We start from the raw sequence: 15,115 nt of genomic DNA, 5'->3' as shown, positions 1-15,115 counted from the left end.
TGAAGGTTGTAAAGTAATTTGTTGAATGCATTGTGTCATTATCTGGGGAGGTTTAATCATTTCCAAATAGTGCAAAGTACCAAAGATAAAGCATATTAATTGCTGAGCATGTTTGTTTATTTGTTGAGTTGGAGATGGAAGTACTGAAATACACACAGCCCACAGACTTATTCTGCTATCATAGAAGAATTAGTAGACCTCAAACCATATTTATCTCTTTTTAGAGGGTAGGCTTAAAGGGAGGAGTAATGTGCTGACTTCTGGGAGTCAGCATTTGGGAAACACCATGAAGCCCATGAAGTGGACCTATACTTGTTCAGGACGGACTGTTTGAGATACAAACAACTGCTGTGGAAGGGTTTGAGTGTGAGCTGACAGCTAATGTGAATGTGTGAGGATGCTACAGTACCGCAGTGTGCTCTCGTGCAAGGATAACAGTAGCGCCTGATCTATATAGTGTATATGTGGCAACAAAATTACAAAATTCACCATGTTGAGTCCACCGGCCATTGAGAAGACTGTTTGACTGCGCTGTACATGTGTATGGTGCTGAGACAGTGTTTTATCTGCGGGTGTGTGACCGACTCACCCTCTGGGAGTTGAACTAGCTGATTCCTCTCAACAGATAGCAGCTGCAGGGCGGGGGCCCAAGATACACATCCCTGTCTGCTCCACGGTCTTGAGCGATGTGGATGTTTACCTCTGACATATTGGTTTCCCATGGTTCTCTCTATGCAGAGAGACAAGTGTGTGATACTGTTGTTTCCCAGCCATACGCTCCTGAGGTTGTGATGTGGCCGGTGGAGCGTCATAGAGTTCAGGAGGTTATGAGACAAGTCCAGCTCAGTGGCGGTGGCTTGGATGCGTTGCGGCGCCAAGGAAAGGCCAGAGGAGGAACAGTTCAACAGGGGAGCTCTCTGACAGAGGCAGGGTGCAGGACAGCCAGGCAGGGGAGGGGAGCACTGGAGCCCATGGGAGACAAGGAGCAGCACAGCGGCCAAGAATGGCCCCTGTGTCACTGCCATCAAAACCTGCCCAGTGAGCACAGATACATCATGAATGAGAGTTAAGAGCTCTGAGGAACAAGCCACAGTTAAGATACATGTTTCCCATTGAGATACGGTACATGCAAGACAGACTTTGAACTATCTACACTGAAAGTGCCAAAACATGCTGAACTGACAAAACACATCACTCTTAACTACACGACACTCCATTTAAAGTCAAAACTAAACCATCACGTACAATAGTACAAAGAATTAATTTACTAAAAACCTCAAACTTACCCGTGTGTCCCTTTAATCGAGCTGAAAGGAAAACTTGTGACTCGCTCTTCTCCAACCCCGGTACACTCACAGTGAATCAGCTTTGACTTTGTCTCCTGTTTCTGATCAAAGTCTGGAGTGAGTGTATGGAGTTATGTTCAGTCAAACATGCACATACCCAAAGATGTCATTAAATGTTATGGTGATTCCTTCAATCATTCACATGGCTAGTTAATGTCTTACTGTTATTGTTTTCCTCATACTTGCTAGATAACTGGAATCCTAGAAAAGATTATGAGAAAGAGAACCATGCCCTGGCTGCACTTTCTATTAGATGATAAAACAGCAGATAAGAAGCATGCTATTCAATATATTTAGGATTTAAAATTGCTGTGTAAACACTAGATCGTTATGGATACCTATGATCTAACCCTAAGTTTCATATAATAGTAGTCTAACTTTGACCATAAGACAGACATTCAAACATATATTTCTTTATTGAAACAAACATGGCAATGAAATCCCAGACAGGTTTTTAAATAAGGCCCATTGCCATTTTTACTTTCAGAGAATAACATTTCTGCTTAGTTGATCAAACACACTCAGTCTGTTCCTTCACAACAGGCATCAAGTCTGTAATGCTTTGAGAATGATTCCTTCATTTCAGGACACTGTTTGCAACCTTTCAATGTAAGTACTGGATGTTATGAAACAGACAAGAGAAAGCCAAGGCAAAATAAGTCAAATTTCAAACTTCTATACTATATTGCACAAAACTCATACCACTCAATAATATAGGCTTCGAACCAAGTTAACGATATGATTGAAACTGACACATTACCTTCATGAACGTCAACATTTAAAAAGAGAATTGCATTAATCTGTAGTGTAACTTAGTGCAAGCACCCTCATTCTGTTTTTCAAATAATGTTATAATTCAATGTAAAAAAAAGTATTTTTTTGCAACAAAATTTGAATATTTCAATATCATCCCTTGTAAATCCATTGGCACGTGCATGACGGAAAGTCCAAGATACGTGGAAAGAGATCTACTCTAGACATGCCATTCGTGATACCGATTGGCTTAAAATATTTCCTTTTAATTACAGTTTGTCCCAAATTCTGTGCATTTCAGCAACTATTATTAAATAATAATCATTATAGTGCCTCACACTTGTATCAGTGCCTGATAATGGGGAAAATATCAAACACAGCTGCCAGAAACAACGAACAACAGTAAATAAAATTCTAGACCACTTCCCCTACAGGGTTTATGTATTAATAATACTGGACGGTAAGGCAAAAAAGTAACTACTGTAGCTAGTAATCTCTACCAATGGGCAGTGTAAAGCACAGTAAAATAAGAAATATAGGAGTGTAAAGTGCTGCTATGGCAATATCATGTATTTGAGATGCAGTCAGCAAAACCTATTGAACACTGAAAATACTTAAGCACTTACATATATATATATATCTTTGGCCAAGTGGAAATGATTCATAACACAATTCTTGTTTGGCAAACAACTGGCAAAAAAATAAGAAATTTGATTTGCAAGGGTTATTGCAGAGGCATCGTTATGTGTGAGTCATGAAGGACGTCCGATGGTTTTAATTTGCAAGTGGTTCATCTGACTTCAGTGGAGGCTGATTTAACAGCCGATCCCGTTCCAGTCTCTCAGTGAGCTGCTCCACACGGGTTGTCTGACGTCTGGCAGCCCATGTTGGGATACTTCACCTGGACGCGGAACAGAGTGCCGTCTGCACACATGCACAGCTTGTACCTCTCCAGACCCTCGTCGAAATACACGTCGCCTGAGGAGTTGGGGATGCGTGTGGCATTGAACATGACCGACCCATTGAGGACAATGCTGTTCTCCTGCAGAGAGAAAAACACTTAATCCATCAATCCTCCCATATTTGTCATCTTCATCGGCTTTATGTTGTAATCAGTTTTCACAGCCATAATTTGATAAGACAACAACTGTGGTGTCCCAATTTTGTACCAAAGTGACAAGAGATGTCACTTATTCATTTAGTTCCCCAAATAGCCCATCCCACTGTGAACCCAGTACCATACATCAAATCAACTGGGCATGTTGCTACATCCAATACTTACAGCCCTAAGCTCAATGTCTCCACCCATTTTGAACTCCACAGTCCGGCCCATGATGTTGACCCCCTCGTTGCCGCGAATGATGGCCTTGCTGTCCCCTTTAATGGTCAGGTCCGATGAGGCGTTACTGGTGATCTGAAAACGGACAGAAATATTCGATTTTCCAACTCCCTGAATAGCATATATGCCAGTTTAGTGCATGGGTTGTATAACACAGACAATTCATGAGTGGCTTTTGTTTTGTCACGGTCATAATACAGTTATGAGCAAGACACATACCCTTTCTGTGGAAGCCTTTTTAACGCTGAGCACTTTGACTCCTTTGGGCAAATGGAACTCGTGGTTTTCGAAGTCTGTGCTGAAGAACGTGGTCTGCGTGCGCGGGTCGGTGAAGGATATGCCGACATCACTGACGATCGAGGTCTTGTCCTTCTCTACACTCAGCTTGGTGGTGCCTTGCTGGAACACGACCTGGAACAACACATGAGATAAAAAGAAAGAGTTGAGAAGTTTGGCCGTTATCTTTGATTCCAACTTTTCTTTTGACAGCCAAGTGTCGTTCTGTCATGCTTCCTCCAACTTAGGGCCATTGCCAAAATTAAGTCCTTTTTAACCACTGCTGATTTCGAAAAAGTCATTCATGCTTTTATTCCATCCTAATTCTCTGTATTCAGGGCTGAGCCAGAAGACTATCTCCCGCCTCCAGTTAATTCAAAACGCTGCTGCTAGGCTCTTGACTAATTCCAGGAGACGGGAACATATTTCACCCATCCTCTCTTCTCCTGTGAGTTTTAGAATTGATTTTAAGGTTTTACTGATAACATTTAAGGCTTCAAAGGGTCAGGCTCCTAGCTACATTTTAGATATGCTGGTCCCTTATGAGTCACAACACAGCCTGAGATCTTCAGGCAAGGGTGTCCTGGTCGTTCCTACTACTCTTCTCATTACCAAAGGTGACCGGGCCTTTCCCGTCCGGGCCCCTCAGCTGTGGAACTCAAAATCAGTCTCGTCCTTTAAATCACTTCTCAAAACTCACTTTTATGAGAAGGCCTTCTCATAGTTTTACTTATTTACTCTTTAATCTACTTCCTTTTATCTAGGTTTTATCTTTTATCTTTATGATTTTATTTGTTTTATGGTTTTAACTATTATTTGTCTCGACATATTTTCGTTTCGCTTTTTTCCTTGTGTTTTATATGTAAAGCACTTTGTAACTTTGTTTAGAAAAGTGCTATATAAATAAAGCTATTATTATTATTATTATTAAGTTCTGATCAGTGTGTGTTATCCAATCAACGTGTCATTTTTGATAGATAGGTTTCCAGGTTTTGAGTTTGCTCGGTAAGTGTTTGCTGTAAGTGTGTTCTGCTGTTTCTCACTGGGTTGTTGTTGCCGGTGATGATCAGGTCCTGGTCCTTCCGGCCTCCCACTGTGCTCTTATGCAGCGGGTGAACGATGCCCATGTCCGCCTTCTGCTTGAAGCGCAGTAGCCCGGTCTCATGGAACTCTATACTGTCGCAGCCATTCGGCCCGATTCGGATCACCGTCCATATCACCAGAGTGATCTGAGAGATGGCAAAACTGTTACTGACTTTTAGAGACAAATCCGATTCACGATTCATGAAACAATACAATGTGATCATCCCTTATGGACAAGTGCATTCAGGCTTGTAGTACTCACAATGAGGTTAATGAGGGCGAGGAGGAAGAGGACGACGATGATACACACAGCCATGTTTCCCTTGCGTCCTCTCAGCCCTGTCTTGTGAAGGCGCTCTTCTTCTATGGGTACATAACCTGCTTTGAAGTTGCTGTTGTGTTCCTTGTTGATGCTGCGCCTTTCTATAGCCTTCTCCCGCATGGACTTCTTCACTGGCCCATTGGAACTCTCCTAGAAGGCAAAACAATGTCTCAGATACACCCAACAAGACCAGTGTTAGGGCCTACTCACTGGTGCGTTACAGTAATATCACTACTTTTCCCAGTAACAAGTACTTCAATTTCAGTCATTACCATTATTCAATTTCAGTCATTATCATTATTGACATTATCTTTACCAATAAAAAACAGCTAATTTCTTATGTAATCACCCATATATCAGACTGAAGTTGAATTTTCTAAAATCTATATTACACCACCATACCCAGATTAATTTCCCTCAAAATTAGACGTTGTCTTTTCACACTAAGCTCGTTCAGATAAGAAATGGCAGTGAAGTTGACTTTCTCTGGATGGTAGTATCCACACTACTGTGATTTTACTGAACACAAGGATGACAGCAACATTGGACATAAACGCTGTTTGGTTTCTCTGATCATTCGCAGGAGAGGAACTGAGCTATCTGGATGTCTGAAGGTAAGAGAGAGGATACAACCGCCAAGTTTGGAGCGTAACGGAAAAGTAAAGTATGGTTGTGGTGTAACGGATCACTGCTCCTGGTAAGTAGCCTAATAAGTAATACGTTACTTTTGAAGTGATTCATGCGTAATAATTACTTTTGAGGAACGTGCCCACCACTTTACCAGTCATATCTCCAAATAGTTTTCAACATAACATCCAGGCTTGTATTTGTAAGTTATTTCCAACGTCTCTTGCGCCTCCGCGGAGGAATATGCACCCAGTTAAATGCCCGCGTCTGCCTGTCTGTGGCCATAACTAAAAATAAATGGCACTCATTTCAGAAGCAAAATAAAAATATCCAACTCAACTACGGCTCTATTATACCGTTTATATGCTATTTGTACCAAATGATTGTGTTGTCAGATCGCCCACTCGCTGAAATTACTGTATCTTTTCCATGAAATTGCAGAGAGCGAAGGCCAGCATCGCATTTATTACCCTACGGCCAACAACTGAGCCCAATACTTTCCTTTTCGTTATTACAAGTCAGTCTAGGGAATACAGCAAGCCCTCTTATGAAACACTCGAGAACAAAAGCAGTAAAATGTAAGAATAACAACAAATACTGTGCATAACGGACCTGCTCCGACGCCATGTTGACCCTCCCTCTCCTGCTTGCGTTTGACTGCTCGGGGGAATGACAGCGGGAGAAACCACTTCACACTGCCGCAGAGGAAAGAGCTTATGTGATCAGCTATAGAGTGGACGATACTTTACTGTAGAAAAAAATACACGAAATTTTGGGGAGAATTGTCCTGTGGGACTTTTTCTGTACACTAAGCTTGTTCAAACGACCTGCATTCCCACGAAAATAGATGGTGGTCCGTTCCAAGTCCAGCCAGCCAATGGCAGAAAAATCCCAAAATAGAAAAACATGCATGTCCATTCATATTTTCCATAGATAAACTTTCAGGCGGGGCGTAAAGCGTGCTTTATCCATATGCTTGATTCATGGTTGTTTGTCAATAGAGCCATAATCGATTTTGGTTAAAACATATATAGACTGGCAATGCATTCACAGTATTAGCACAAGCCTATAAGAGCAGAAATTTGATAGGTCATGGTAATTCCCTCTGTAGTTTAATTCGGGATTTTATTTAAACACTGTTTGGCAGTACACACCGGCGCGAACATGCACATGCGCACACGCACAAACAAACACGTAAAAACAACAACAACATAGGCTTGTGGCTGCTGCAGATCTACACAATGTGTGGACTGGAATTTAGGAAATCATTATAATAGTCCTATAGCCTATTCCTATGTTTGTCTGTGGTTCTCAGTAGTGATTTTATAGTGAGCTATTCATGGTATTGTCATGGTAAATCTCTGGTATCATTTCCCATTATAGTTCTATAGGAATTTATAGTTTTGCTGTGATATTTGTATAGGCACATCCTTCAAAATTTTCTTATAGGATTACTATTTAGTCTTTTTGGTTTGGAATTCTTTTTGAAAAGAGTTGCTGTTTTTTGTAATTTGCTTATCACTATTCAGAGAGTTATTATTTGATCATACAGTAGGCTACTAGTAGGCTCTAGTCTGATAGGATTTACTGCTTTACTGCCAGCAGCTACTCGGCTGGAAACAACATGAACCTGTTGCTGGCCCACTCAGGTTGACGCTGCGGGCCCGGTGTCGTTTGACGGTATGACATTACAATCGCTTTTACATCATAGCTGTGGGAGCCTGCAGAAGACGGACTGACTGAATTGTGTTCCTAGTTTATCCATCACGGATTATTTGAAGCAGTGTGATTTTGGTTGCTCGCCTCCTCCTAATTTGGTTGCCACAACTGAAGCGGTGCTTGGCATCTGCGTCGAAGGTGGAGGAAGACGTCAAGGACAGGAATTTTTACTGCACGTTCTCCTACCAGATTAAAACCTCCCACAGTTGTACTGGAGCATTTTAACCCTCGGAGGGTTAGCTTAGTTAGTGGGGAAGGACATGGCCGACACTTTAAGGAGACTGGTGAATACATCGTCCTTCAGCGTTTTACAGGGCAAACTTGAGAGCTGGCACAAAGACTATCATGTAAGTTCATCAATAAATAATCACTGACCTAAATCTGACCAAACCACTTAACGCTAATTATCGGCCTTGACCAGCATATTTTTTCCATGAAAATTAGTGTCTGAAATAGTAGCCTTAATTGCAATTTGCATCTACATTGGAAATCTGAGTTTCAGTCTGCATGATACCCCCCTAAAATTAGAAATGATTTCGTTTACTCCAACTGACTCTCCTAAACGTGGGTATTTTGACTCGTTATTGTTTGAGTTATGGCTACAAGCAAATGCAGTGATTTGGAAATGCCTGAAATAATGAAAATACAATTTAAAAAATGACAGCAAAGGAATGCACTTGTTTAGATTACATTGATTTCCCGGCTGAGTTTGGTTGCTATGGACGCCGGTCGCCATGGCTACGGTAAAACTATTCCAAAGATCCAGCACTGAACTATCAAGATAGTTCACATCTCTTCCAGCGTATGGAAACTCTTGTCCGCTACACCGGAACAAGTCTGTCTAAGTAGAATGATGCTAGCAGGTTAGCTAGCAAACACATACAGCAGACAATTTATGCAAGAATCTTCATGAATACTCATGATTGACATCAGACACCACTATACTACGCATGCACGAAACAAGTGCTCATTTGTTTTGACTAATTCCCAGACATGTGTACGTCTCAAGACGCTATTAGTAGATTATTAAGACATTAAGCATTACGCTGTGTCGCTAAATTGTAGTCTCTCGCAGGTAACCGGTAGGATTTGAGGTAGGATTTAATGGAAGACGAAAGTAAGCAGAAGGTAAACCTCTTGCTTCGCTCGGACACTCTCTGACTCTTCCACTCTGCCGCCACCTGTCTGCTAAACCTGATTATTGTCAAGAACACACGATTTTGAAGATTTTGATAGAAAACATGCCCTTTGGACCTTCCTTAACCCCCCCTTAAACTGGGCTACCACAACTCAAAATACGGGTCTGTTTTACTGTAGTAGTTACAAATGTAAGCAAACCTTTTACAGCCTCAAAATGTCTTAAATCAAACTGTCAACAAAGACAGTACTAGGGTAAAAGAGTTTCAAACAGAGTGCACCACATGGTGATTGCAGATTGGGGGTGTTAATGTTAATGCCTGGAATTAGCATGGCTTGCACACACACACACACACACACACACACACACACACACACACACACACTCACTAATTTTGCTTGTTCATTATTGCTTTTGATGCTCCCCCTCTCAGGTGATTTCCTGTGACCAGAATCTGAATAGATGTTGTGAGTTGATTGAGCTCACTGCCAAGATCCAGGGCCAACTGTTCACCATCCTCAACCTCACGGCTGCTGAAGGTACACTTTTACAATACAGCACTTTTTTTTTTCTTTTACAAAGCTACTTACAAGCAAGCAGCATCATCACTCACAGGAACTATTCACTGCAAACTGTGTTTTAATGTCTGATCAGGTGGACACTATGCTGGAGTGGACACTCTCAAAACGCGCCTGCTGCCATGGCTGGGAACCTGCTTCTCAATGGCAAGGCCCTCGGTCACTGATGATACCAGTCTGCAACTCATCCAGGTGACATCATCTGCTATTAGGCTTATAGTTATTTTAAGGTTATTCTATAGCAAGTGCTGTTAGACATGGATTAATAACATTAAATGTTCCATGAATATATACTTCAAATGTAAGACTTGGTTTAGGCCTAATCCACATCCAAATAACCCCAAATGTTCATACTAAACAATTCAATTCAATTCAATTCAAGTTCTATTCTATTCTATTCTATTCTATTCTATTCTATCCCTCATGGTCACATGGTGTCATGGCAATCTGACTGTGCTGAAAATGTGCCTGAAACATTTTGTTACCAGGATTCGGTGGAAAAGGACAGGAAGATCAGGGAGCTTTCTGTCTCCCATGACAGTGACATGCAGAAGATGGAGACTCAGTTGTGCTCCACTCGCCTGCAGCTGGACTCCGTCAAAGCAGAGTGAGTCTGCTGCAGATGAGTCAACATGTCTAACACTGAGACAGACTAACAAAAACCCCAAACTGTTCAGTCAGGACAACTCACAGATTCAGTTTAAACAATTTATTGAATTAGAATGACACGATAATACAAATGTTGGTAAAAATGAATAGATTTTTTCCATTCTGTTCTTCAGCAGTCAGAGTTTGAAGTACTTCAAACATGCAATGTTTTTTTATCTTTGTCATAACAGATTGGTTGATGCTCATATAGAACTGGATGACACAAAGAACAAGTCAGCAACCACTCTGCTGGCCACGGAAGATGAAATATTACAGCTAAAAGCAGAGTGAGTGATATAGTGAAATACTGCCATGATATATTCATTTTAAGTAGCAATATATATCCTCTTCTGTTAATAAGTGTGTGAGTGTGTGTGTTTCAGTTTGCGTGCCACACATGAGCAGGTGGAGATTTATAAGAGGAAGCTGGATACTCTTGACGACTATGAGCGGCAGATTCGCTTGCTGAGAGATGAAGTGTCCTTCCTGACCACAGAGAAGGCCATGCTGCAGGAGAGGTGGGCGCCTGCACCCACACCCACACATACACACACAAACACACACACACACACATACTACAGAAAAGGTAAGCGTGCACACACCATACACACACGCCTTCACACACACATGCACATACAAACACATAAACACCACAGTACAGAATTGTTTCTCAGAATCGATGAATTGATGTGTTTTTTGTGATTTCCCTCCCCCCTCCCTCAGGTTGGTGAGAAGTCGTTCTCCGAGCCCCTTGCCCAGGCGCAGCCGCCCTTCCAGCCCCCTTAGGAGTGAATCCCCCACCAGAGCCCAGCTGACCAACTCCTCCCGCCACGCACGCCTTGTATCTCGCTTCAGTGACCTGTATGCTGTGGAGCGTCTGGAGGCCCAGAGTCTGCTGCGACGCTACATTGACGACCTAGAGATGGTCCAGAAAATCATCTTCATCGCTGTCATGGTATGACTGTTGTTATTCTACTGCAAACGGTAGAGATGTACACATTATGGGATGATCGCAGTGTAACGTGCATTATCTATTGCATTACATGGCTTAGCCTCAGCTTTCCTCCAAAACAATGAAGAGTGTTTGTCATGGCTCCACCGCTTGTAACCGTGTTTTCATTCCTCAGGAAGCCTTTCAGGCAGCGAAGCTAGCTTACCGTCAGTTCAAGCTGCGCGTGAGGAAGACGTTGTCCCCATCCCACCTTGGACCAGAAAGTCTGGAGGAGGCGGCTGTGGACTACATCGTCAGAAACCTGGACCTCTATGATGTTCAGGCCAGCGTCAATGTAGGGCTCTTTTCTGCTCTGAAGTGTCTTCTATAGCAAATACAGGGACTTATTGAGTGTAGCAACATTTATGGCCAAATTTATGTAGTTTGACTTTTAGTGTTGAACAAGGGAATACATCTAACCGTGCATTATGATATCTCCTCAGGATGTGATCAATGTCATGAATGTGAACCCGCGGATCTCGTTCCCGCCGGAGGTGGACTTTGTCCTCATCAGCACCTTGATCAGGGAGACATGCAGGGTGGCCTTCGCTATGCAGACACTGGACCCCCCTCTTGACCTGGCCTTTGCCAGCGATGGAGAACTCTACAATGACAGCAAGTAAGTCCTGTGCACCTGTGTCCCGATCCTATATAAGGGTTGCCCAAAGTACGGCCCAGGGGCAAAATAGCCTGTTTTTAGCCTGTTTTGTCCCTCCTAAGAGGTTCCAGAGAGTAATGCTGTGATGTTCTATTTGGTCAATTTTGCAACTTTATTATATCTGAAGATTGATTTTGAGATATTGCTTATCACAAGGCATATTGAAAAACATCATGATGACATAAGACCTAAGAAGATAATCCTTACGTGCTACATTTCCAAACAATCAACGTACAACAGCATGTTATGAACTGTGGCCTACCACTCAGGTTACATTTCAGAAAAAACATACTCCTGCTTTAGATATTCATTTACTATCCCTGCCACTGGATGTCACCCTCAACACATGGATAACACTCACACACTCACATACCCAAACACACCTTCTCTCCCTCATCGTCTCCCCCTCCCTTTCTGTCTGGCAGGTATCGTCGCAGCTATGACTCTGAGTTCACTGCTCCTCTGGTGGTGCACCATGTGTGGCCCGCGCTGGTAGAAGGAGACGGTGTGATAGTGAAGGGCGAGGCTGTGACCCGAAGAGGCGCTCTGGTACAGACAATCCCGCCTTTTCGAAAAATACGATCATTAATTTAAGTGTTGCTATAGAGAACAATGAATGTTAGATGCAGAGGTTTATGCGGTTAATGTGTCTGTTTCTCCAGTGGAGGAGTAGAAGCCGGAGCAGGAGCACCAGCCCACTGCGTTCCCGCTCTGTCAGCCCGACTCGCACTCTTGTAAGTCTCTAGGATTTTTGACATTCAAACCAACCACACAGCAAGATAGATGCCAGTTGGGGGTTTTGGTAGCAGAAGGGATTACATCCTTTTGTTGGGTTGAACATGGCTCAGCTTTACTACTCATGAAATACAGAGTTAAAAATAATATAATTTAGAGTTAAGAATCTTATCACTCTTTCCAACCAAATAACATGCATTCACGCCCCATGGCCCTAAGGGTGAGTACTACAAAACCTCAGCTTTATTTCATTGCAAGCGTGTTTACTTTTAATTTAGTTTCTGGAAATATTCCAACATTTCTTTTTCCTGTCTTCTTCTCTTTTCTCTGTGTCATGTTTTCAGGCATTTAACAGCACCAGAAGCCTGTCTCCCGGACGCCTCACAGCGAGCCGGCTGTAAACCCAGGCCACCCAGCTATGGGACAACAGGACAACGATCTACACCTCTATTTCATGTTAGTGAAACAAAGTCTTAATTTCATGTCTGATTTCATCTACTGGATTACGTCTTTGCTTGTCTGTTCCCGCTAAATAAAGCATTTAAGATCCCAGCAGCACCAAAGGCTGTTCAGAGTTTACATTGTGGCAGGGCAGTTTGATGGGATCCTGACAGTAGAAGAAGAGGTCAGTCCATCATGGATGAAGCATAGTAGTCTGGCAGCTAAACAGTTCTCTTAGTTTACTATATTTAGTGTAACTTTAGTTTTTAATACATGATACAAAAAGTATTTCAGTGATCAACAGAGATTTCAAGTAATTTGTCAGAGGAAAACTAGACCTGCACAGTAGCACTTTCTTAGTCTTAGGTATCACTGTAGCTAATTATAGGAACCATATTGAGTCTTTATCCCTTATAGGCATTTCTCTCTCTCTTTACATATCACCAAAAGTAATGCCCACTTGTCCTTTGTCGACTTGCTGTAGAACATAATGGTGCTAATGATCAGCGACAACTTCAACTCCACAAATACTTGAGTGACTGATATTGGCCACAGCAATTTTTAATGTGATCGGTTGCTGTGATTTTTTTAATGTGATTTTATTTGGTGCTGTGGTTTTATATTTTGAGAATTGTTTTGAGATGCAAGTGAGACCCAGTGTGCTTTCAGAAATTATACTGCTAACATAGTAGCCAGTTTATGAAATGATTATGCTTTTTATGACTGAAGTTTGTGTTTAGTTAATTCCCAGTTTTCCAAATAGTAGTGTAGGCGACATGATAGTGTACAAGGGTAGGATCAATAGCTACTTATTTTGCACCAAAGTCTGGATGCATTCAATATAATGCAATGCATGATGTTATGTTTTTCTAATGTTAAATTTTGTTTTCAATTACATGTACTGTAGCCTCATTGTAGCCTCACAACTGAAATCATTATACACCGCAGTACTTAATTTAGCCTTGACTGGCTTGAACTTACTAATTTAGTGAAGAAGATAAATCCATGTTGGTTTAACTATGATTTGAACTGCATTTGTGTTACTGAGTGATGAATACATTTTTTTGACTGTGCCTTTTATGCTGAGTTTTTTAAAGAATAAAAAATGGCAAACATTTCATTTTTTTGTTAAATGTTGCATTAAACACTGTTTAGAAAGACTGTTCTGCGGACCAAAAAAGTATGTTTTAAATTTGTTAATCAATTGAATCAGCCATGTTGTAGTCTAAACACCTGCTCAAACATTTTGGAATTGCTTGGGACTCTGGCTCTGGGCTGACAGGGAACTGCTTGCTTGGTAATACATGCAGGGTTGCTATAAATTCCTAGCAAACCCTTTGTTCCACCATGAATGCTGCATTCTGTTTTAATCAATTTGTATTTTGTGCTGTCAAAGAACCCCACAATAGTTTCTGCAGAATGAATGTAAAGCCTCAGTAGCTCCTCCAAGTTAGACTTCCCTTCAATCACAGCAATACCCTTATCACGTGATATAAATACCAAAGAGGATGTGTCAGTCAGTTTCCAGTGTTTACATTAGGTATGTGCTATAGGATTGAACCCACATTTTGAGGTTGATTATTTTACCATGCTCACTGCCCAATTCCCTCATTCATTTCTCTCAGTGTTGTACTCCATTTGAACAATAGATGGCGCTGACGCTCCATCATAAAGGTGAGCCCAAGCGATGAAATTGCTGCAGTGTTTGCAGCAAAGTTTCCCTGCAACCAAAGTTAATGAACAAGCAAAGTTTGGAGTTGTCCTTGGATTCCCAAAGTCACTGCTGATCAGCGTATTTTAACTAATCTGTGTACAAGTGTTAATTAGGACCTTGAAGTGACCTCATCAAGAGAAAAAGAGAAGAGAAATAGTTGGCAAAAGTTGAGCAAAAGAAGTGTGTGTGTGCGTGTGCGTGTTTGCGTGTGTGGGAGGGGGGTATATGAGTGTGTCTTTACATTTGAATGAACTTGCTTAAGAAAAGCCAGCAGCATCCCAGTGGTGATGCCTTCACACAGTGATCTAACGTTCTCAGCCCAGTAATTGACACAGTCTAATTAGCCCTCCTCCTCTCCAGGCCATGCCCAGTCCTGCACCAGCTTCCTCATCAGGCAAACCCATGACACTGTTGGCTCTTCAAGCCCTATCTAACATCCAAAATAAGGCGTTCGCTCTGCAGAGCAGAAACTGAGCTGTAACATGCCTCCCAACCTCCAGGGCCTGTGGGTGATTAAAAACATTCTTAATGGGCGCGCTCACTGACCACTGTTCTAGTCTGTAGATGAGATACAGTAGTGTTCATTTGTTAATTGGCTGCTATCCTGGATTGTTGTTCAGAACAAAAGAGTTCCTTTGTTTTGCTGATTGGATGAAATCTTGTTCGTCCAGTAGTGATTGCAATTCGTGGAACAGTATTTGTCTTTGAGCAGTGTAGATACTGATTATAGATTACATGGTGGGTTTG

General features: G+C 41.9%; 2 protein-coding genes across 2 annotated transcripts; one reads left to right on the top strand and one right to left on the bottom strand.

The window, feature by feature from the left end:
- Nucleotides 1–1,761: 1,761 nt before the first annotated feature.
- sgcb (sarcoglycan, beta (dystrophin-associated glycoprotein)) lies at nt 1,762–6,386 on the bottom strand. The gene is made up of 6 exons (XM_071895662.2): nt 6,359–6,386; nt 5,060–5,269; nt 4,758–4,943; nt 3,658–3,849; nt 3,382–3,513; nt 1,762–3,141 (listed from the first exon to the last, which is right to left on the bottom strand). The coding sequence occupies exons 1-6, from the start codon at nt 6,371–6,373 to the stop codon at nt 2,941–2,943; spliced, it is 936 nt and encodes a 311-aa protein (XP_071751763.1). The 5' UTR covers nt 6,374–6,386; the 3' UTR covers nt 1,762–2,940.
- A 1,339-nt stretch (nt 6,387–7,725) lies between these two features.
- spata18 (spermatogenesis associated 18) lies at nt 7,726–12,614 on the top strand. Its single transcript, XM_071895683.2, has 12 exons — nt 7,726–7,812; nt 9,037–9,142; nt 9,258–9,373; nt 9,670–9,788; nt 10,021–10,116; nt 10,213–10,347; nt 10,553–10,784; nt 10,957–11,115; nt 11,264–11,439; nt 11,904–12,027; nt 12,141–12,212; nt 12,558–12,614. The coding sequence occupies exons 1-12, from the start codon at nt 7,726–7,728 to the stop codon at nt 12,612–12,614; spliced, it is 1,479 nt and encodes a 492-aa protein (XP_071751784.1).
- Nucleotides 12,615–15,115: the final 2,501 nt, after the last annotated feature.

This window comes from Centroberyx gerrardi, chromosome 9, assembly GCF_048128805.1.
Source record: "Centroberyx gerrardi isolate f3 chromosome 9, fCenGer3.hap1.cur.20231027, whole genome shotgun sequence".
Taxonomy (NCBI): Eukaryota; Metazoa; Chordata; class Actinopteri; order Beryciformes; family Berycidae; genus Centroberyx; species Centroberyx gerrardi.
Note: the sequence above shows the minus strand (reverse complement) of the source record. Positions and strands in the feature narration are given on the sequence as shown.